This window comes from Filicampus tigris, chromosome 1, assembly GCF_054856515.1.
Source record: "Filicampus tigris isolate MCC_2025a chromosome 1, RoL_Ftig_1.0, whole genome shotgun sequence".
Lineage (NCBI taxonomy): Eukaryota > Metazoa > Chordata > Actinopteri > Syngnathiformes > Syngnathidae > Filicampus > Filicampus tigris.
In genome coordinates this window covers 23,130,963-23,153,143 of record NC_141217.1, presented here as the reverse complement: position 1 = coordinate 23,153,143, position 22,181 = coordinate 23,130,963, and the positions used below count along the sequence as shown (strand labels likewise).

The window sequence follows — 22,181 nt, the reverse complement described above, 5'->3', positions numbered from 1 at the left end:
TGTTGTTAATGAAGCACGTTGCCTTTTTATTTTTTTTTTGCAAATCATTTTATTAAATCTGTTTATTTACAGGCTGTTTGCATTGGCAGAGTTGCCTGCTGCACTTTCGCTAGGCGTTCCGTAGGCCTTTTTCGCTCACGTTCTCCACTTGCTTGCACCCCCAGGAAGTAAAGAAGCGATACAGGTGGAATTGGACCTTTCCGTCGATGGCTTGTACCACAAAATATGGCTTTCTCAAAGTCTACGTCAACAAAAACTGAAACGTGGGTGGGGGTGAAGAACATGAAACATCATTCCTCAGCGAACGTTTAACGCCAGCAAGGTGACTTGCTTTCTGTTCTCTGGATCATGTTTGAATAATACATCCTCCTCATTCATAGCAGTGTCAGAATTCCAGCAGTGACCTTTTGCACAAGGAGTCAAGTAAACATTTCAAACAGACAACAGCCACCATGTTGGTATAAGTTCATGCTAAAAAAAAAAAGAAGGAAATACAATCCTTTTTAATGGATTCACTCTGGAACCATTTGAAAGAATTGACTTCCTCCGTGTTGCACTGGAGAAGGCGTGGCCAAGCTTGCTAAAATCAAAGAAAATGTGTGCTTTTATGTACAAAGCGAGTTGGGTGACCTGATTTCCATCTTTGTTCTTGGGTTATAATACCGCTGACGTTGCTGCTGTCTCGTATATTTAAAAGGCAGAAAAGCTACTTAAAAGTGTCCACTTACTTTACTCGAGACGCTTACTTTTAAACCGAAAGACGTAATAGCCCGAGGAAAACAAAAAGCAGGAACAAAAATGGTTCAAAACAAATGGCAACATGCTCGTATGGGGCGTGCCGGTAAAGCTACGTTGCAACACCGCGAGATGATCAATTTTGCATCCCCAAAACAATGGCTATATTTCACATGGTTTATGTATCCTCGAGGGCCGTGCTGGCAAGCCCTCGAAACAACGGATTTATGTAAAAACCACCAAGCAGCCTTTGCGATAATCCAAAAACTGAGGAAAAAAAGAAAAAGGTAAAAAGTTGGTGAGCCAACGTGAAAGATTTTAAAAGCACAACTATAAAGTGACGTCTTGACTATTATTGCTGGGGGATGGCCCTCACCTCACTGCACCTCCTCTTTGCTAGTCTTTGCTCGGAGAGGAGGAGTGAGGTGTTCCTTATAAAGGGATCGTCACAGTGAGTCCAGGTGTTCATAGTCACAGTGTCAAGATGGAAGGAGAGAGGGCTTGGGGAGGAGGCTCTTCCCGTAGAGGAGGAGGCATCCCACCTCAGTGGGAAGAAAGTTTGGAGCGATGTCATGTTGCTCGTCTGCTCCCCTACACCCCCCCAAAAAAACAATCTCACTCTCCTTCCGATGGGCCCTAGGTCCAATTTATCTGTGCTGTCGGAACCCTTGGGTGCCATCGGGGCTGGTTGGCTGTCGGACCGCGTGACTGTTGGATCTGGTGTCCTCTGAAGGCAACGTAGAGTTGATGCGACCGGCCCTGGAGGAAAAAACACACAGAAGGAGGTAAATCTTTCCATGTACGGTTCAGCACGTTGTGGGGGCAAAGATCGTAACTGGCGCTACTAGACCAGGGAGTGGTTGCCAACCTTTTTCACCCCAAAACCCAATTTAGGAATTCTTTTTCTCCCAGGGACAGAAGATTGCAGTTAGATAATAACTCCGACTAATATTTCTTTGCCATCAAGAGATTGGGGTCCAATGGACATTTACCTGTCTGCGCCGTTCTTATCCTGGGCCGTCTCCTCCGGACATGCGCTCCCCAAAATTCTCTTCCGGGCCTCGGCGTATTCCGCCTCGCGCTGTGCCAGGGACTTGACCTGCGGCGTGGGCCTATTCTGGTTCAGGGGGGACCCCAGCGACCCGTTGTTTGCGGGCCGCTTCAAGATGCGAATCTGAGGCGGCGGCGCTGCCGGTAGAGAGTCGTCCTGGATTACCATGGCCGTCTTCAGTGGCGAGTGCGAAGAACAATGGTGGTTACTTGACTCTCTGGAAACGGCAGTCGGAAAATTAAAACCGATGACACACATGATCTTGATAAGGCGCGTTAAGAAAAGATAATCCTTTCATGATCTCGAGATGGTAAATTCAGGTGTAACAGCAGCACATAGTAAATTATTTAATAAATAAATATTTATTAACTGTTGTATACAACGAACGCCTTTTTAAAAAATTCAAGTGGCATGTGAAACAGGCATGACCTTCACATGAATAAGGGAATACAGTGGTACCTCTACTTACGAACGTCTCTTCATACGAAATGTTCAAGTTACGAAACGCCTCATCAGGAAAATAGTGCCTCTTGTTACGAAAGAAATTTCAGGATACGAGAGGTAAAAATACAGTTTGGGCTGCTACTCGCAGCTCCAGAGTTTCCTGAACGCAACATACTCATAGCTGCTCTGCCATTGGCTATTACCTAGCATCTTCCAGGCATCTCATTGGCTAAGAGGGACCTCTACCGTATGTGTCTATGTGTGTGGATAGATAGATAGATGCAGCGTCCTCGTCATTCACTCCTCGAGCCATGAGGTTTTACGTGAATTAGAAACGAGGAAAAGAAAAAAAAGAAAAAAAGGAGAAAATTGTTTTTTTGTCCATACAAACAAAGCAGAGATAATAGAAAAGTATGAAAGGGGGATGCGTTTGTTTGATCTCGCCAAAGAATATGACCGCAATGTATCGACAGTCGCCCTGTGATTAAATCAGTTGTTTACAAAACGTCAAGGCAAAAACCACTTCTGAGAGAGAACATGAACCAAAGAGGGCAAAAAGCGATGAGGACAGCAATTAAAAGGTAAACCACCATCATTTTTATTCCTTACTCTATTCTTAGTTTTTTTTTTTTACATTATGCACAACTCTCATTTATCGTGCAATAATCTAATTGGAACATGCATTTGTTACATGTTTTCATGCATTTTCATGCTTTATAAAACATTTATGTCTGAATATTGGGGGGCTTGGAACTGATTAGGGCATTTACATGGAAAATGCATCTCTACTTACAAAATTTTCTACTTAAGAAATTTCTTCCACAACCAATTAATTTTGTATGTAGCGGTACCACTGTATTTGGTGTATGCAGAAACAAAAATTAGAAACTGTATGTGCTGAAAATGATTTGAGTTTTTCAGTGCTACAAGAAATGGACCTGTGCTAAAAAAAAACCCAACCTAAATTCAGTTTGGTAAAAGCGGACGGACATTTCGGCAGAGTGGGGCATTTTACTAAAAATTTGCGGTCCGTTTATCAAATTCCGCCTACAGCCAGGGTACCCTTCCGCCATCCGTTTACCCGCCATTTTGTTCCGGCGGAAAAAAATAGTACCCGCCTATGGGCCGGTCCGCCTATGATTTTAAACGGGCTTCCATTAGCCTTTCTGACGACAAACTGCTACCAACTACAGCAAAATTTTGATCCGTCTAATAGTAGTGGGTTATTTTTCAGGGGCAAAAACTCACACGATCTCTGTACCGCTGCACTTCATCACTGGCCTTGTCAATTCTCGATCTCAGCTGTCCTTACTTCAAAGTCTTTCCCCAATCGTTCTCTGTGAATCAGTAGTTGATTCAGCGCGAGCGCCAATATTAACATCCATTTTTAGTGTAACCGCCGTCGTTTTCAAACACGTTGCTAACTTGCAACCATTTAGCGGAGCTACGTTACTGAGCATGCACAAGCGTCGTCTTCGTCAACGCCGGGACCGCCACAGACTTGTTGAATGCGCGAGGGCCGTTACGTGACCTCTCGCATTATTTCAAACATGAAAACAGGGTAAAGCCTAAAGGCAACCGATTCGTAGCCTTGCAATAGCCGGTCAACGGCTCTACGATCGATGTATCTACATGATCCTGGCGGATTTTGTATAGATACTGGAGTGTGCTACCGACACAATCGTATCGCGAGCGTTTACAAACGGGTATCCGGTCGAATCGTTTTTTCATCACACCCCTAGCGTCAACCCCGCTAAACATTTGCAAACACATTGTGTCCATGTATACATCACAAAAGCATTGATTTAACGGCATCTTGGAAACTTTTAACCCGAAGTATTGCATCCAAGTTGCCCACAGTCGCCTTGCGAACGTCAGGGGGGCGATGCTGCAAAAAAATGTCAGCCTCCTTGGATGGCTGAAAACGAGTGGATTAATCTTAATACTTATTTCATAAATGTAATATTAATCAGACTACTGTGTTTGGACTGGTGGGGGCACATAAAACATTATTGGGAAAAAAATGGCAGCAAGCGGGCAACAAGTCGATTAAAATCATGAAACAGATTTTTGTGAAAAACAAAACTGGAGATTTTATTTTAAAGGGCACATCTCCCGGCACTTGATACACTTTAAGAAATGGTGTGACATGACATTTACATCACTTTAGCCCAACTTCAACAAACAAATGCAGTTTAATCGTCTTACTTTTCTCTCTGGCTGATTCTTAGTTTCTCCTCCAGCCGCTTTTCCATTTCCTGTGGAAGGGAAATGCAAACATGAATTCATGTAAACAAATGAATCCAAAGGGGATTTTTAAGGCAAGGAGAAAAATAAAGTAAGTGTGTGAAGGGTATTGAGCAAGTCTTGGGGTGGAAGGAAAGCAGGGTTGAGTTACAAGTTATTTATACATTGGTTACACTGGGGCAGCTGTCAAGTCACGGTATGAAAGAGCTCAGCTCTCTAACATTAACCACAATATGCTGTCATTAGACAGGAAGTTGTCTTATTTTTTTATGACAATAGGAATCTGTGAGGAATGATAACGTGAAGCACGGCGCCGCTGGCTAGCTACTTCCGGCTAGCAGCGCCTTCTCGTCGGGCCGCGGTGGTGACGTCATCGGTTGGCGCTAAGCTAACTTTGGCTGCAAACTTGATCGCTAGGGACTGTCGTAAAATGGCTAACTTGGCTACTTCCCAAACAGCTTGCCAGCGGAGCACTGTCTTCGCCGACAAACTCAACTGTGAAATTAAGCTATTTGAACAGGAACTTAAACAAGACAAGCAGCGAATGCCAACATAATGAATTGGCTATCGTGAAAAGTTAGAACCGCGCTGAATCAATCGGAGCTAAACGGCCGACTGCGCGTTCGGGGTCGGGGGGGGGGGGTCTGTGTCGTGCTCAATTACAATTATGAACCCTTCGTTTTGTACGTGTACAACAAATACACATGTAGAATCTGAAGCGCTAGCTGTGAGAAAAGCATCCAAAAGGTAAGAAGGGAAACAAGCTGAAACGTAACACCGACACGAGCCGGTTTCATGCCAGCCATAGCAGCATTAGCTAAAGCAAAAAAACCAGAAACTTTGTCACCGAAATATGATGAAAAGATACATGGACCATTTCGAGATAATATACTAACTAGTCCTTACAAAAATAATACATTCGCTTGTCGAGCTTGCGTGGGTACCGCCGAGCTAACTCGTCAGCCGCTTGGCGTTAGCTCGCTAACTTTGCCGATGCTAACGCGCTAACACGAGCCACATTGTTGGCCCGCGGGAGTCGGGACACACAACAAGCGTTTCAAGAATGTCTCACAACGACGCCGAAATAAAGTCGCTGACACGGCGGTGGCGTACAAATCAATGTCAGGGTCGGCGTGTGTCGTTTACCCCGTTTTCAGCCGCTTCCTCCCAACTTTCCACGACCTCCTCATCCATGTTTCATGTTGTTGGAGAGACACGCTGCTCGGCGGCTGCTGCACAGCCGGGTCCGCCTCTCTGCCCACAGTCACGTCACCGTGACGGCTTTCCCCGTGGCGTGGTGAACCCCACTGTCGATTGTGCTGTACGTACGGTGGTCCCTGATTTACGACGGTATCGCAGAGGTTTCGAGGTTAGAAACTGCGCGCAACCAGTGGCGTTTCTACATCCCCTGGAGGCTCCAGGCAAGAAGAACCGTCTAGCTCCCCGCCCCAGAAAAAAAAAGCAAAAACCAGGAAGATTGATGAAATCTATCTTTCATTAAATGATTGACACATAAAATTAGTATAACAAATAATACTAAAGACGAATTTCACATACGTACCGGTCAAAATTTTCCATCCCAATTTTTCTGGATTTGGAAAAAAAACAAAAAAACAAACATGCAGTGTCTCATTGTACTCTGCAATGAAAGCACACAATAACTCAAGTTACAAAAGAAATACTGTAAATTTTTGACTCATTTAAAAATCCACCTTCAGTCAAATAGCTTAACGGCATTCTTTCTACACTGGAATCAGTTATCAGAGTTTGTCCAATTTCAAGCTATTCATTGTACACAAACTACTTGAATTCAATTGAAAAACTTAAAAAAATAGTTTTCTAAACATTTGTGCATAGTGGTGTAAATTCTGTAAATAATAGGGCTGAAACAAAAGTTAATTTGAATCATTAAATCGGTTTGAATTTAATAAAATTGAATTGTTACATTTTAAAACTGTCCTTGAATCATTTCACACTGCACGTATCAAGATGCGTATCAAATTGTCTTAGGAGAGATGCACACCAGGTATAAACAGGTTTGACGCTCCTGATGATTTGTTGTTTCTTTGAATTTTATTAACTTGAAATAGTTTGGGCTTTGGGGAGTTTTTACATGTTACATAAATATGACAAAAGCTTGAATCATAATCCCACTGAATATACAGTGGGTACGGAAAGTATTCAGACTCCTTGAAAATGTTCACGTCATGTCATTGCAGCCATTTGCCAAAATCAAAAAAATTCATTTAATTTCTTATGTACACTGAGCACCCCATTTTGACAGAAAAAAACAAACGTAGGCATTTTTGGCAACTTTATTAAAAAAGAAAAACTGAAATATACGGTCATAAGTATTTAGACCCTGTGCTCGGTATTGAGTAGAAGCACCCTTTTGAGCTAGTACAGCTATGAGTCTTGGGAATGATGCAACAAGCTTTTCACACCTGGATTTGGGGATCCTCTGCCATTCTTGCAGATCCTCTCCAGTTCTGTCAGGTTGGATGGTGAACGGTGGTGGACAGCCATTTTCAGGTCTTTCCAGAAATCGGGTTTAAGATCAGGGCTCTGGCTGGGCCAGTCGAGAGGGGTCACAGAGTTGTTCTGAAGCCACTCCTTTGTTATTTTAGCTGTGTGCTTCGCATCATTGTCCTGTTGAAAGGAGAACCTTTGGCCCAGTCTGAGGTCCTGAGCACTCTGGAAGAGGTTTTCTCCAGGAGGATCTCTGTACTTGGCTGGATTCATCTTCCCTTCAATTGCAACCAGTCGTCCCGTCCCTGCAACTGAAAAACACCCCCATAACATGATACCCCCACCAGTGCCACCATGTTTCACTGTAGGGAAACCTTCAAAATAATGGTCCCAAACCCGATGAAAACCACATTCCACCTCCCCGCCACCGTTGTCCCAGGTGCGTGGGAGCATGCATGCCCCTCGTCCCTGTTGATGGTCCTGTCTTCACGCCACCTTTCAATTGCCTCCTTGATCCATCGTTTGAATTCATTGGTTCCTGATGTGATGACTTTCCCCTTCTCCCAGTCCATAATGTGATTATTTTGCAGTGGTCAGTTATAGCTGAATTCTTCTGCTTTTTGTCTTTGTGGGTTTTTTTTCTGCGGTTCTGGTCGGGATAGGGTTCTTGATGTTGAGGCTTGCCTGAATTATTGCTTCTTTGCATCTGAGGTTGAGTCTCATTTGATTTGTTTGGCATGCAAGATTAATTTGTAATCTTTCCCGGCGTCCGAAGGCAACAACACTGTCATGTCCGTAGCTTCCTTTTAATAACGTTATAACATTCATCTTTTCTTCTTTAAAATTGGTTTGGAGTTCCTATTTTTCAGACTTTTTTTCCCAGTAAAGTGACAAAACTCTTTCCTCGCTGACAGTTTCAGCTGTCACTTCAGCTTTTGTCAGGGCTGTCACACTTCCGTGTGAGTACTAAAAAAAATAAAGGTTGTTTAAAAAAAGTATATACCGGTACTAAAAAAAACAGCTGATCGGGTCGGGAAACACCAAATGCAGGCATAGCACGGAAAAGAAGGTGTATTCAAATTGGTCACACAATACGGGTGTTTGTACGCTGTAAAAAAAACAGCATACAAAATAGCACTAAAAAAAATCTGATGTATGGAGTCGCGAAAGGTGAACCGCGATATAGTGAGGGACCACTGGACTGAGTCGTGTTCTGTCTACTCATGAGGCTGTTGCAAGAGGGTTTTCTCCCCCCCATCCCATATTGTGCCGCTCTCTATAAAATCATAGTCATAGAATTGTCCTATACCAGACCCAGGTAGGTCTGGCAACAAATAAGAGCAAGCAAAAATAGTGGCAACAATATAACAATTTATTGAATTTACATCAAGATATGTGACAATGACAAACTTTCGTTCATTCATTCATAAGATCACTTCATTTTGTTGCTTTTTTTTTACAAGCCATTAGGGAGATTCACGAATCCTGACGTATTAAGAAGAGGAATCTCCTTTATTGTGATGATATAATGAAATTAATGAAATTTCACCTTTGACTTTTACCCACTAGCCTTTTGGAAAAAAGATGAAATTGACCAAATTCGGATTTATGAGGTACTTATGAGGTTTGGGCCTGACGCCGTGATTTTTTTGATGTTGTGGAGTGTGATTATTGTCAATTTTTGTTTTTTTGATTGAAAGTTATCATTTCGGCAGACCTGAGGTTTGGGGGTTGAATTAGTATGGTCTCCAAATTGGTCATAAGTGTGCATGTGTGAATGGTTGTTTGTCCTGCTGCGGACCATTCCAGGGTGTACCCTCAGCTAATGTCAACTGGGATGGACTCCAGTTTACCCAAGGTCATAATGAGGACAAGCATGGAAGTATTTATCCATCCATCCATTATCTATCCCGCGTATCCTCACAAGGGTCGCGGGGAGCGCCGGAGCCTATCCCAGCTGTCTTCGGGCAGTAGGCGGGGACACCCTGAATTGGTTGCCAGCCAATCGGGGGGCACACAGAGACAAACAAACATCCACCCTCACACCTAGGGGCAATTTAGAGTGTCCAATTAACCTACCAAGCAAGTTTTTGGAATGTGGGAGGAAACCAGAGTACCCGGAGAAAACCCACGCAGGCACGGGAAGAACATGCAAACTCCACACAGGGAGGCCGGAGCCGGGATCGAACCCACGACCTCTGAACTGTGAGGCGGACATGCTAATCACTGTGCCGCCCAATGGATGATTTAGTTGTCATTTATTTTGCCAAACAAGTACAATTCAAAATAATCAAATGTTCAACTTAACTAGTAACTATTATTGATACAGACTACAAAATAACTAAACATGATAGTATCAAATCAATGAAATGGATAGTATCTAGTCAACCCGTGTTGTGTATTGCAGTATATGAGCCATGATGGTAGGTCAAATAAAATTAAGCAATAGGAAAGCCCCCGTGTCTGACAATGCCTTCCGGTATGACATCCAAAGTGTTTGAAAATTGGAGGTTGGGCTTATATGTGTGGAGTGTCACGTCCCTTTACCACAACACTGATGGAGTTTTTGATGTTCTTAAGTTTGTCACTGTCAAAGCTGACCAGCAGCACATTGGAGCCAGCTGAGGTAGGAGTGAACACGGCGGTGGCCCTGGCTTCCTGTTTGGGGCCCACACGTCCAATCCTGCGAGAATACAAATGGCGATTAAGTTAATTCATCCATATATATATTGTTTTTAATCGATAGAACTAGAAATCTGACTTTGGGCATAAAGTGGGTTACACCCTGGACTGGTTGACAATCAATCACAAGGCACATCAAAACAAACAACAATTCTCACTACAATCCACGTTTTTGGGATGTGGGAGCAAGGAGCACATACTTGAGTGTTATGGGCTTGCCATCAATGAGGCCAGCCCCCCCAACGGTGAAGCTGCAGTCCTGGAGCGCCTCCGGCAACGGGTTTCGCATGGTCAGCCCCACCGACAATGGCCGCTTCACCTTGGCTTCTCCTAGCAGCTGCACAGGCACATTTAATGAAAGGCTAGCTAGTGCTACAGAAAATGGATGTGTCATTACTTCAGTCAAAGTTGCTAAGTTGGCAACACTGAGTAGCCAATATCTTCTCAGGATTTGCATGCAAGAGAACCCACGGACTTAAGACTTAAGAACGGGACTTAACCGGTACCACGTCACACGCAGGTGCTGCACACCTGACACGCAGCCAAATAAAGGAAAAGGAAAAAAATAAAATAGTGTTGTATACCTTTCGGTCCTACAGACGCAATGACATTTTGCCCCATTTTGCTTTTATTTGACCGATCACCACGCCGTGCGTGTGTGCGTGTTTATTGTTTACTGACTGGGACCACGTGGGTCGGCCAAATATGCAGACGGGAACTTTGTGACGGTTAGGCGATGCCCAGCTCTGAATATTTCAATATATCACACTGTACCTTGATTTCTACAGGTGGCTCGTCCAGCACTATCGTCTTTTCTGCCTTGTGGTAGTCGATGGTTTGCTTGTCAATGGTGATGGCGGACAACTGAATGAGTCGATCGGATGTGATCACCGATCCATAAGTGTCATATTCCAGCTTAAGGTACAGTCGCCGCTCTGAGAAACACAATTAGTCAACTCAACTCATGAATTCAATTCATGAATCTACAGTGCTGTGAAAAAGTATTTCCCTCTTCTCAAATTCATACGTTTTTGCATAATTTTCCCATTTTAAAGGGCGACACAAACATAATTTTTTCAAGAATATGTTCTATGCAAGCCCACTAGGTGAAATAGGGCATTCTGATAAATATTGCGTTTGTGCAATAAGTGTTAATCCACTAGTTTTTAGCAAACTCAGAAAACTGAAAATGACATCACAACTGCTCACAGCTGTGATTGGTCGTTGTGAGCAGTTGTGATGTTATTTTCAGTCGACAGAAGACAAAATGGCTGCCCCCAGAGATGGCTAAAAACGAGTGCATTTTGCCGCTTAATTTATATTCCACAAACGTAAAATTAATCAGAATGCCGTGTTTCAACTACTGGGCCTGCTGGGAACATATTCTTAAAAAAATATATGTTTGGGTTGGCTTTAATGTTTGGGGGGGAATTCAGATGAGCCTTTATAAAGCCTCATTATGAATTGTGACTAAGAAGCCCCTTGGAACTCTGCCATGGATGTCATTTTGACTTCATTTTATCAGACAGATTCTATTTAAGTGATTACATTACTGAACAGGTCAGGAGATAATCAGGCTTGGGTGTGGTCAATCAAAATCAAAAATTGTGATTACCCACAGTTAGGCCATGATTTAACGGGGGGAAGGGGGGGGTACTTTTTTTCCACACAGGGCCAGGTAGCTATGAATATTTTTTCCCACACATAAAACGCTATTTAAAAACTGCATTTTATGTTTACTCGGGTTATCTTTGTCTGATATTTACATTTGTTTGATGATATTAAACATTAGCGGGGGAAATTATATGCAAAAAAGTGCAAATTTGAGAAGATGGCTAATGGTTTTTCATGCCACTGTAAATTCTATTACACATGACTACATTTTATTTGATATTAATTTCTAAACCGTTTGAATGGAATTGTAGAATCTCTCCGAATGTCCCAAAATCCTTTTTCAATGCCAGTAAAATCTTATTTGAATGACTGGGGCAGCAATTAGCTATTTTCCACCGTGCGTGTACATTGTGGTGATTGAGGAGGTTCTCACCTTCTCCGGTGGGCACCTCCACTCTGTCCGAGGTGAACCCACAGCTCTCTCCTCGCCTGCCGTTGTAACCCACAGCTTTGGCAAAGAAGAGGAGCGTACACGTCTTTGTCACCATGCTGTTATTGGTGACAAGTGCGTACACCTCAAAGTCCGAACCCACGATCATGTTTTCTGCCAGCTTGATCTTCAATAAAAAGGACAACAACGATTTAGTTTGGGGCATAGATAGAACAGGGATAATGCATTGTTCTTATTTACATAACCCCACCAAGTTCTTTGTTTTTTGTTGGTTCTTATTACACCAAATCAATGTTCGACTTACTGGTATTTATAGCAGCCAATTCAGTGCAATTGCATTTTGTTAAGCACACAAAACAGTTAATTGTGGATTTACTAGATACTGGATTAAAAAAAGTGTTGTTGTAGTTGTAGTAATGATATCGGACAAAGCCTTGGCTCCTGGATTTTTTTCTACTTTAGTGGTTAGCACACCTGTCTCAGAGAGTTTCTGCGTTTGAATCTTAGCTTGGGCGTTACTGTGTGAAGTTTGATCTTTCTGGGTTCCTATGGGTTTCCTCCAGCGGCCCCTCATATTCCATAGACAGCATGCATGCCAGGCTAATTGATGACTTGACTCACCTAGTTTTGCAAGTGTCCCCTGTAGAATATTCTACCCAAAAAAAAAAAAAAGTCAAAACAAAAACCAAAAAAAAAAACACATTCAGTTGTGCTACCTGGAAAGCCGATGCCAACTCACTTTGAGCGAGAGGCGGGCTATACCCTGGAGCGGTCACAAGCCTATCACAGGGCACATACAGAGAACCCTTGCGGAGATTCAAACGTAAAACTCAGAATTCTGAGGCTGACGTGCGAACCACTTGTCCACCATGAGACCAAATGAGCCGATTACAATTGAAAGTGAATTCAAGTTTGGTCAACCTTGAGATGGAGGCCCGGTTCCTCCCCTCGCTGTTGTAGCTTGTTGTGGTGCTGGGCCTTCACGTACACCGCCCGCTCCTCCTTGGAACCTAAAGCATCAAGTGACAGAATTTGAATTTCATTTCAATTTAAAAAGACACACAAAATGTGTGTTTACCTTCAGGGTACTTGTACTCATCTGTGATGTCCTGTCTCTCATCTGAGCCAACAGCTTTGGTGCTGATGAAGCGTCCCACGGATTTGGTCGATCCGCCTAACTTGACAAACTTTCCGTCCGACAGTCGCACCAAGTCCACCACGTCGGCATTGACCTAATGCAACATATGTCATCGGTCTCTCTCTCTCTCTCTCTCTCTCTCTCGCTCGCTCGCTCGCTCGCTCTCCAAAGCCAAACTGCTGCCCTTATTTCCAAAGAGAGGTTAATGCAAGCTCTATAAACCCGTTTGGCCTTGGTTGTGGTCTATGCTTAATCATGTATTTTTCATCCTTCTAATGAATTTTGCCATCACTATTATCAACCATCAACTCACCTCAGCAAAAATAAAAGGGGCGTCATACTTTTTGGTGAGCTCTCCTTCCTTAATGGCCCTCAGTGCAGCCGGTCCACAGCAGTAAACGCCTGACAACATATAGAAGTTGATCTCAGAAAGATTCACATGTCGATTCAGAAATTCATATGATGACAACGGTGTGGTACTTGTCTTCCAATTAATATTCACCATGCAAAGATAACGCATGTAATTGCAAGTTGACAAAGTACACTCACCGACATTTAACGCGATGTTTCGTTGATTGATTTGTGTTCGTGTGCGTATTTGTTTACATTTATGCAGATATTGATTTTTTTTCTTCTTTTTGTAAAATAAAAACAACTGGGAAAAAAAACCCACCTGTATTACTAATTCTGCCTTTACAAAGATAAATAAAAATTCTCCCTTTTAATGCAACCAAATGGTATGGAGTGTTGGAGAACCGCGTTGCATCATCCTGAGAGGGGGTGCTGATAATGTCAAATATTAGGAACTCTTCTCAGTTCAAACATTTGCACAACACTGCACACCCTACAACCAAAATGTTTTCCAATGAATACATTGCTCGTGTCATTAAAAGCAGAGCAATATCATATTTGTAAAGGCTGAATTTTTGATACATCTCTTGTGTTTGGATGTCATTAGATTGTGTAAGTGTACCTAATGCTGTGGCCGACAGGTGTATAGGAAAATACAAGTTTACCGTCACTCTTCTCCTGTGGTGTTGGGTCGCTGGTTTGCCAACCATCAAACTCCTTGCCCAAGTCTGGACGGGTCATCCAGCTGTCCACCCAAACATGGAAGTTCCTGCAAAGAGGAGTTGAAGGTTGATAACGACCATCATCATCATCATCATCATCATCATCATCACCATGGCTGGACCGGTACTGTTACTCACCAGATCGAATCCCCATCTGAAATACTTTCCCCATCCTCATTGTAAAGGTTTTCTATGATCAAGTTGGCGTTACTGTCGTGGGCCGAACCAAAGTTGGTGACCACCCGACAAGGGATACCCAGCGCGCGGGACACTGGGGAAGCAGGTAAACATTGGATACTGGCATTACCATGCGTGTGTGTGTGCGCGCGCGCGCGCTACGCGTTCAAATGTTGTAAAAGTCTGAAGGCAAGCTTTTCCTTTGCAGGGACAGAGTGTACAATGTAAAATAAGACAGTGCTGTATAAAAGGAATAATGTGATTGCACATAGTATATTTGTTACAATCACACAATCACCACTGAAAAATAAGATTAAAAAATCCCAGCTGACTTTGCGCAAGACGAACCTCCTATGTACACACTTGTATTGAATTGTATTTAGTATTTTTATTGATTTATTCATTTTACTCATTATTTTTTTTTACCTTGATTTTAACTGATTATCGATTCTTTTTTTTTGCATGATGTACCCCGTGTGTCGCTCAAAGTCAGCTGGGATGGGTTCTTGCTTATCTGCGATCGTGAAGGTTTGCAGTGATTCAAAAAAAACAAACACTGTTTGTCGTATGTACATGTTAAAACTGTCTGAATGACCCAACAGTAGAACATTATTCAAATGTTTTGGGGGGGAAACACTGGTCAACAGCAAATTTTAATGAGGGGTGGCATCCCTAAATGTAATTTTTCAAAAATGCCTTTACTTTTTTTACTAGCACATCAGGTCTTGGGATTATATTTTCTTTTTTTTTTTGTTTATAAATTTGACCTATAAAAGCTTGCACAATATGGATTTTACCATGCGTTGTAATTTATCATAATTATCCACCTCTTGCTGAACCTAGCCCTTAACTTAAAAAATCTGACTAAATATATTACTGTTTTATATATTATTTTAGTGTTATAAGGAAAAAACCTTAATGTGCAGGGCAGATTTAGGATCGGCGCAAAAGAAAAATCTCAAAAGGTTTACTTGCATCGCGGATTTAAAAAAATATATTAAAAATAGGCTGACCAGTGAAATCAGATTTGTGTTTCTCTTTTTCATTTCTTTCAATTTCCTTCAGTTAAGGGTTCACATTCAAAATGAGCTAAGTGTAGAGATATGCCTTCTATCCACCACGTCAAGCTCACCGTCATTGACTAATTAATTAGTGAGGAAAATGATTTTTCCTGATCCTACCTGTGCAGCCAACAGCGGCGAACACCCAACACTGGCCGTAGCGGACTGGGCCGCTCTCCGCCCACTGGCTCAGGATGTCCCCGGTCCCGACCCACCGGCCGGGATGAACGCCTCCGGCAAAGTCATACCACTCCCCCACCAGCACCCCGTTGTCGTCATTACTGTTGATCTGAGGCAACAAACGCACAAATGCTGAATGTGGCTGTGAATTCTTGTTGGCCTGCACGTGGCCTGCGATTGACCGGCAACCATTCCAGGGTGCGCCCCGCCTCTACCGCCTCTACCGCCACCTAATGAGGATAAGGCTAATGAAAAAAAAATAGTCTTGGTCCTTCCATTTTCTGTAGTGCTTGTCCACAATGGGGTGCATACCGTATTAGCGTTGATGTATATGGCATTGATGCCATAATGAATGAAGCCGTAAAAATAAATTGCTGTAGCCGTACTTTCATTTCACAACATGTAAAGACTTGTTCCTTGGCCTTAGCTACCTACCATGGCGCTCAGGACCCGTGTCACGTAGATAGGATTTCTCCTGGCCGAACAGTCCTGATCGGGGTCCGACGCAAATTTCGGGTTCTTGTCCAGGATCTTCAGACAGATGTCCAGAATTCCTGCTTCAAACTGCACACACAGCAAATGGAACAAAGTTTTGTTTTACCAAGAGTTCCAAATGATTACGCAAATGATGTTTCCTCCGATTTTTATAAATAGTCTATGCAAATGGCACTCATCATAATTTTCAAGTCATCAATTGTTAGAGAATCATTTGAATTTGAACAAATGTCCCAACGAGAACAGTATTTCTTAAGTCCAAAAATAAAAGTGTTTTTTTGTTAAAATGCACTGATCCAAATTATGATGCACAGCAGCGATTCAACACATTTTCTAAGTTGTCCAGCACAGAAAATAGTGATTTGTTCAATTTGCAGCATTAGGAGGTTGTATTTGCTGAAATCAAAACATTTCAATTAAAAGCATCTTCACAGGTTAAGTTACAGTTTAACATCGCACCTCTTATTCAGCTTCTTATATAGCAGATTCGCAAGTCTTGCATCCACGTGCCATTTGTAGACTATAAAAATCAGCAAAAACATCATTGGCATAATCATTTGGCTCACGGTGTACACATGCAATCGTCCAATATATCATCTTTTCTCTTGAGTGCACACACCTGTCCAAAGTTCCACGGTGTCCCCTTGATGCGTTTGTGCGTGCCTCTGTAGATCTGCCCGTGCTGCGCCAAAACATACTCGTGCCTCTTGGCCTCGCCGCGCATGTACACAGCATCATCTGCGGGACCGCACAGCGTGGAAAGCGTTACTGGGAACGATGAACACAACATTGGCCTCGTGGCCTCTGCCAAGAATGTTAGTTTTGCGATGGGTTTGAGTCGTGATTGACATTCACTCATTAAAACGATTTTAACTCTAGGCTCATAAATTACACATTGTATTTGACTTTTTAAAAAAACAACTACTTAGTCTAACACTTTCTAAGTGTTAGCTTCCTTAAATGACTGTTTAGAACAGTGTTTCCCAACCTTTACTCAACGGAGGCACCCATTGTACATTTGAAAAATGAAGTACGTGTGCCACACCAAATTTACAATTTTTGCCGCAGTTTCTCAAAAATTGACTTAATGTGAAATGTGCTCATGTTTAATGGAACGCAAAGCTGACGTACTTGCAGGAATTATTCTCTTGTATAAATGGCAAATGAGTTATTGTACTGTACTTTATGACGTATCATGGAAAAAAGCATTTCATTGTAGCGCCTGTCATTCTGTGAAAAAAAACCCCACTTATGTCCAATTTGGGATTTTTTTTTTAATTTTCATGGTCTAGGAAACATCATTTACGTAAAAAAAAGAAAAATTGAAAAAATTGATGTGTTTTTCACAGGACAGCCACGATACTATATATTAATGATTTTTAAAAATCCTGATAATAATATGTTCTAATAGTCTGAACATGGCATTCTTATTCATTTGTATAATATGAATTAAGCAGTAAAAACCACCCGTTTTTAGCCATCGCAGGGGGCGGCCATGTTGCCACTTGCTGTCGACTGAAAATGACATCACAACTGCTTAGGGCTCAGCTTGTGAATATCACATGACCAAACTCGGGAAACATTTGAACCGTGACGGTCGTTGCCACATCATGGTACTGGTTTTCCCCAATTAGTTCTGGAGAAGATGTTACTTGGTTCAACACTGACATGGTTTCCAAAGCGAAGACAAAAAAGGGACTGACTTGGACACCAAGCGTTAAAGAGCAAAGTGAATTGCCCTATGGTGGTCGTCTGCCCGCGGTGGTCCACGCTCAGAGTGTAGAGCCCAATGGGGGCGTCGGGGGAGGACACTATGGTGACGGACACTTTGTTGCCAGCCCGATCGTGACTGGCCGATGCGCTCCACTCCGTGTCCACTGTGGACTCGCTGAGCGGGAAGGAAACCTTGGTATCTGATTCTCTTATGGGCAGAGGACCTGCAGTGTGAACATATAAAATCTAAATCAAGACACGCACACGCACAACATGACCTTCGGTGGCGGGTCGATTGCTTCCTGACCGGTGTGGACAATGAACTTGAGGTTGGCGTCATGTGCTTTGAGAATCTTGCTGCCAGTTTTCAAGTGGACAAAGATGGTGAAGGCTTGTCCCCGTCGGACGATCAGGCGCTGGTCTGCAAACAGCTCCGTGTGATGGCTGCTTTTGTTGCCTCCGATGTTCAGGTCACAGCGCTCGATAGCCAAAACTGCCGCAAACACACGACTTAGTGAGAACACAAAATAGTAGCACTATAAAGTTAGGTCGGGCTATAAGCTTATGTGCAGATTTTCACGATCCCAGGAGTGTCATGTACATAGTTAAAGTTAAATGAATGTTATTTTTCGATTGACTTTTTAAAAGTAATCTACACACATTGAAGCACTCAAGTCTGCTCTGCTCAGAAAAAAAACCCACTTCTCATACTATCAATATTATATTTTCGTTGAGGCACTGCCCATATTTTCACGTACTTTTTCTACTTTGTGTTGTTTCCACCTGTAGCAGTTTTTGTTTTCTCTCGGTTGGGCCGATAGCTAACACTCCTTCAAATGAGAAGCAAAGTGTTCTTGTTTCAAGCTACTTGTCACCAGGAATCTTCATTCAGATAGCTATCACTGCCATTATCATTCGCCTAACATAGGTGCGTTAGCTAAATGTTAATATACAATGGGAATCGGCTAACGGAAATTAGCATCGTTATAGCGGTCGTTTGAAAGCATCAAATACCTTTACTTTAACATAAACACATCAGGTACAAACAAAACTGCTGCAGTTCAGTTTAACCCTCTTGACATCTTCAATCAACGTTATATGTGTCACACTTCAGTCAACTTCAGACCACAGACTTCGGGCGCTTATGAAGAGCATGATCTTTTTAAGTGTCTTCTGAGAGGACAAAAGTTATATTGTGCCCACAATATTAAGGTAAATGTATTTTGACGGATGGCAAAGTGTTGTTGAGTGCTCCCAGATATATTTATTTATTTATTTTTTGGGGGGGGGAAAATCCTTTTTTTCTGAAGCAAAATGCGCGAATGATGGTCCCAAATACAAAACAATGGAAATGTTTGACTCATTAGTCTGTCTTGGTTTGACTTCTTTCATATTAATACCACTTGATTAAAAAACACATTTTATACGTTTTGTCTCATATTATTATGTTTATATGTACATATTTACACTTGAACTTCTTTTTTTTATTTTCTAATGGTTTTCTCTCATAAATTAGGAGGCATTATGGGTCATAATATTACCACTTTTTTTATTACGACTTTATTCCGGTAACGGAACAGCAAACATGGGTCATAATATTACCACTTTTTTTATTACGACTTTATTCCGGTCACGGAACAGCAAACTTCTCACTCGCATTTCAACATTGGGATTTGTCTTGCCAATTATGATGCAAAAAAAAAAATCATACTTTATTCTTGCAGCATTTTTCTGTAACAATGCTCTCTCTCTCTCTCTCTCTCTCTCTCTCTCTCTCTCTCTCTCTCTCTCTCTCTCTCTCTCTCTCTCTCTCTCTCTCTCTCTCTCTATTGTATATGTAAAAAACATTTTTGTCCTATAATATTATGACTTCATAATAAAATGTAATTGTATTTTCATTTTGTTTGTTTTTTCTTAATGAGATTATGACGTGTCTCTCATGACATTGGCCTTTTTTCTCATGTATCATTGTGACTTTTCTTTTGCAAGAACCCTTTTAAAAAAAACAAAGCACTTTTTAAACACTTTTATTCTAACTGTTGCTGTCCTGTAGCATTGCATTATGGTAGCTGTTATTATATCACCAGTTACACATGTTTTATTTTGTAATGTTTCTTTTCTCTCATAATACCCCAACCCCCTTTAATTTATTTGAATTGCTACTTCTTTCTCATAACATAACGGCATGTTTCTCTTTTTAGATCTGGCAATATTGTAGAGCTGCAAGCAGCGATTATTGTTATAACTGATTAAGCTGTTGATTAATTGATAAATTGGATTTAAAAAACCCTTTCATTTCCACCCTCTTTTTAAAAAAAGTATTTCAAATTGAATACACAAAAACGAACTAAATTAAGATTTAGTTTCTGGTCGGATCCGATCATTGTTTTCCAAACTAAAAGCAGATGTTAGCAGATGTTTTATTTTGATTCAATACAGTCAGTCTGCTTTCATGGAGGACGAAAGAAATCTGAGAATATTGACTGCTGAGAGGCGGAAATTCTGTGGAGTTGGGTAATTTTACATCATATAAGGTCTCTAAACAATTAATCAGTTATCAAAATAATTGTCAATAGGCACAAAGTGTGATTTTGTTTCTCAGCATTCATACAAATTGCATGAAATTCGTCCAGTCACATCTCAGCATTTCAATAATACCTTTTTTTAACATTTATAAACCCTTGCAACATGAATATCTTGAGTGTGAACGCGCGTCTCTCGGCATTCCCACAAATTTTAATTTACGGCTGGTTCCCAAAATAAACTGCAGAAAGATATCCTGTAGAGCGACACGTACCTACAGTAAAATGAATAGTTATTTGAAACATGTAGAGTAAAGCATGCTTTTTTCATCTTACCTTGACTCATGATTGCAGTGACACTCGAGGTGTGTCCGTGGGTGGGTGTTGTGCCTTAAGCAATGTGACAGCTCCTGGCTGTGGTGGGTATTTGAAGCCATGTGAAACCAGAGTGGGCTGTTCACATCTGACCTCATCTGCTCATAATTCTGTTTTTAGTTGGAAGGCCACATAGGCTTGGATCACTTCCTCTTTCTCTTTTGGAGAGACTTTGCTTTCTACCAAAGTCCATTTGACGCGTGTCATTGAGTCGATGCATTTTTACTGAAATATTAAACAATGGTGACTTAAAGCGGAAATCAACCCAAACATATGTTTTTCAAAAATATGTTCCTAGCAGGCCTACTAGTTGAAACATGGCATTCTGATTGATTTTGAATTTGTGCAATATGAGTTAAGCAGCAAAATCCACCCTCTTGTTTATAGCCATCTCAGGGGGCGGCCATTTTGTCATTTGTCGACTGAAAATGACATCACAACTACTCAGGGTTCAGGTAATGACCAATCATGGCTCAGCTTCAGAAAACAGGTCAGCCGTGATTGGTCGCTACCTGAGCCCTGAGTAGTTGTGATGTCATTTTTAGTCAACAGAAATGACAAAATGGCCACCCCGAGAGATGGCTAAAAACGTGTGGATTAACTCTTATTCCACGAGCGCAATCAGAATCAATTATCAGAATGCCTTGTTTCAACTAGTGGGCTTGCATAGAACACAAAAAATATGTTTGGGTTGATGTCCGCTTTAAGCTTAATTCGTTCTGTCACTCAGATTTCAAATCAGATTTCCCCATCTAAATGAATGGTAATGCCATTAATAGGGTCACTGATGGTGTAGTGGTACACACGCCTGAATTGTGTGCGGGCAGTGAGGGATCGGTTCCCGCTCAGTGACGGTGTCTGTGTGTGGCTGGCGACCAGTTCGGGGTGTAGTCTGCCTTTCGCCCATTGTCAGCTGGGATAGGCTCCAGCATCTCCCCGCGACCCTGTACAGGATAAGCGGTTTGGAAGATGACACATGCCATTAATCTGTTCCGTTTGCTTATCTTTTTGCTTGCAAGTCAAAGCAAAAAATCAGCCAAACATCTTGAAAAATGTGTACGTCTGTAAGACTTTTATCTTCAGGCACCACTGTATACTGTGTATATATATATAAAAAAAAAGATATGTGGCATTCCTGTTGTTTTACATATTTTTTAAAAATCTCCATAGATAGGTTTGTGAGGCATTGTTTCAAATGCCAGATCTCATTTTGTCACACATTTATGTATCTCACTATGTAAACAATGTTGTGGCATGACATTTATTTATCGTCAGAGCTGGGCATCGTCTATCCGTCTATAAGTTCTGGGCGGTATTTCCGGCCAACCCACGTGGTCCCAGTCCATGCCTCGTCAGCGACAATCGGCGTCGAGAACATAATTTTCACGTCACACACAGGTGCCACACAAGCAGACACGCCGCGAAATAAAGGGAAACTATCAAATAAAAACAACAGACACACACGCACAGTGTGGCGATCGGTGAAATAAAAACAATATGGGGAACATGTCATTGCGTCTGTGGGACCAAAAGTTATACAAGACAGTTTTATTTTTTCTTTATCCGGCTGCATGTCAAGAGTGCGGCACTTGCGTGTGACGTGGTACCGGTAAGTCCGTTCTCGACGCCGTTTAGCTGACTCGGACCGACTGGGCGCGCCTGGAATATAGACGAGAACTCATAGACGGGCTAAAGCATTGACGAATGCCCACCTCTGTTTATCGTTCAGGACAGACAAATGACATCTAAGAAAT

The 22,181-nt window shown here is 42.0% G+C and overlaps 2 protein-coding genes and 1 long non-coding RNA gene across 4 annotated transcripts; 1 reads left to right on the top strand and 2 right to left on the bottom strand.

Annotated features, from left to right (window-relative positions):
• Positions 1–23: 23 nt before the first annotated feature.
• LOC147153308 (SUZ RNA-binding domain-containing-like) lies at positions 24–5,900 on the bottom strand. The gene is made up of 4 exons (XM_086027502.1): positions 5,624–5,900; positions 4,439–4,488; positions 1,728–2,003; positions 24–1,494 (listed from the first exon to the last, which is right to left on the bottom strand). Exons 1-4 carry the CDS (start codon positions 5,669–5,671, stop codon positions 1,383–1,385), a joined length of 486 nt encoding a protein of 161 aa, XP_085883628.1. The 5' UTR covers positions 5,672–5,900; the 3' UTR covers positions 24–1,382.
• On the top strand, positions 5,143–15,852 carry LOC147153307 (uncharacterized). The gene is made up of 5 exons (XR_015086409.1): positions 5,143–5,224; positions 10,417–10,549; positions 13,824–13,970; positions 14,090–14,187; positions 15,271–15,852. It is a non-coding gene; the product is annotated as an uncharacterized LOC147153307 (long non-coding RNA).
• Positions 9,188–20,437, bottom strand: LOC147153306 (protein-glutamine gamma-glutamyltransferase 2-like). Of its 2 annotated transcripts, none has more exons than XM_086027486.1 (15): positions 20,389–20,437; positions 17,838–18,023; positions 17,521–17,754; positions 16,437–16,555; positions 15,758–15,886; positions 15,263–15,431; positions 14,043–14,175; positions 13,848–13,951; positions 13,145–13,233; positions 12,772–12,925; positions 12,615–12,703; positions 11,676–11,859; positions 10,403–10,563; positions 9,829–9,965; positions 9,188–9,629 (listed from the first exon to the last, which is right to left on the bottom strand). In XM_086027486.1, the coding sequence occupies exons 1-15, from the start codon at positions 20,396–20,398 to the stop codon at positions 9,464–9,466; spliced, it is 2,064 nt and encodes a 687-aa protein (XP_085883612.1). In that variant the 5' UTR covers positions 20,399–20,437; the 3' UTR covers positions 9,188–9,463. The 2 variants fall into 2 exon arrangements, 1 of the variants encoding a protein (XP_085883612.1); XR_015086407.1 differs by lacking the exon at positions 9,188–9,629 and having other exon boundaries at positions 9,833–9,965; positions 11,676–11,750; positions 11,836–11,859.
• Between the last annotated feature and the right edge of the window lie 1,744 nt (positions 20,438–22,181).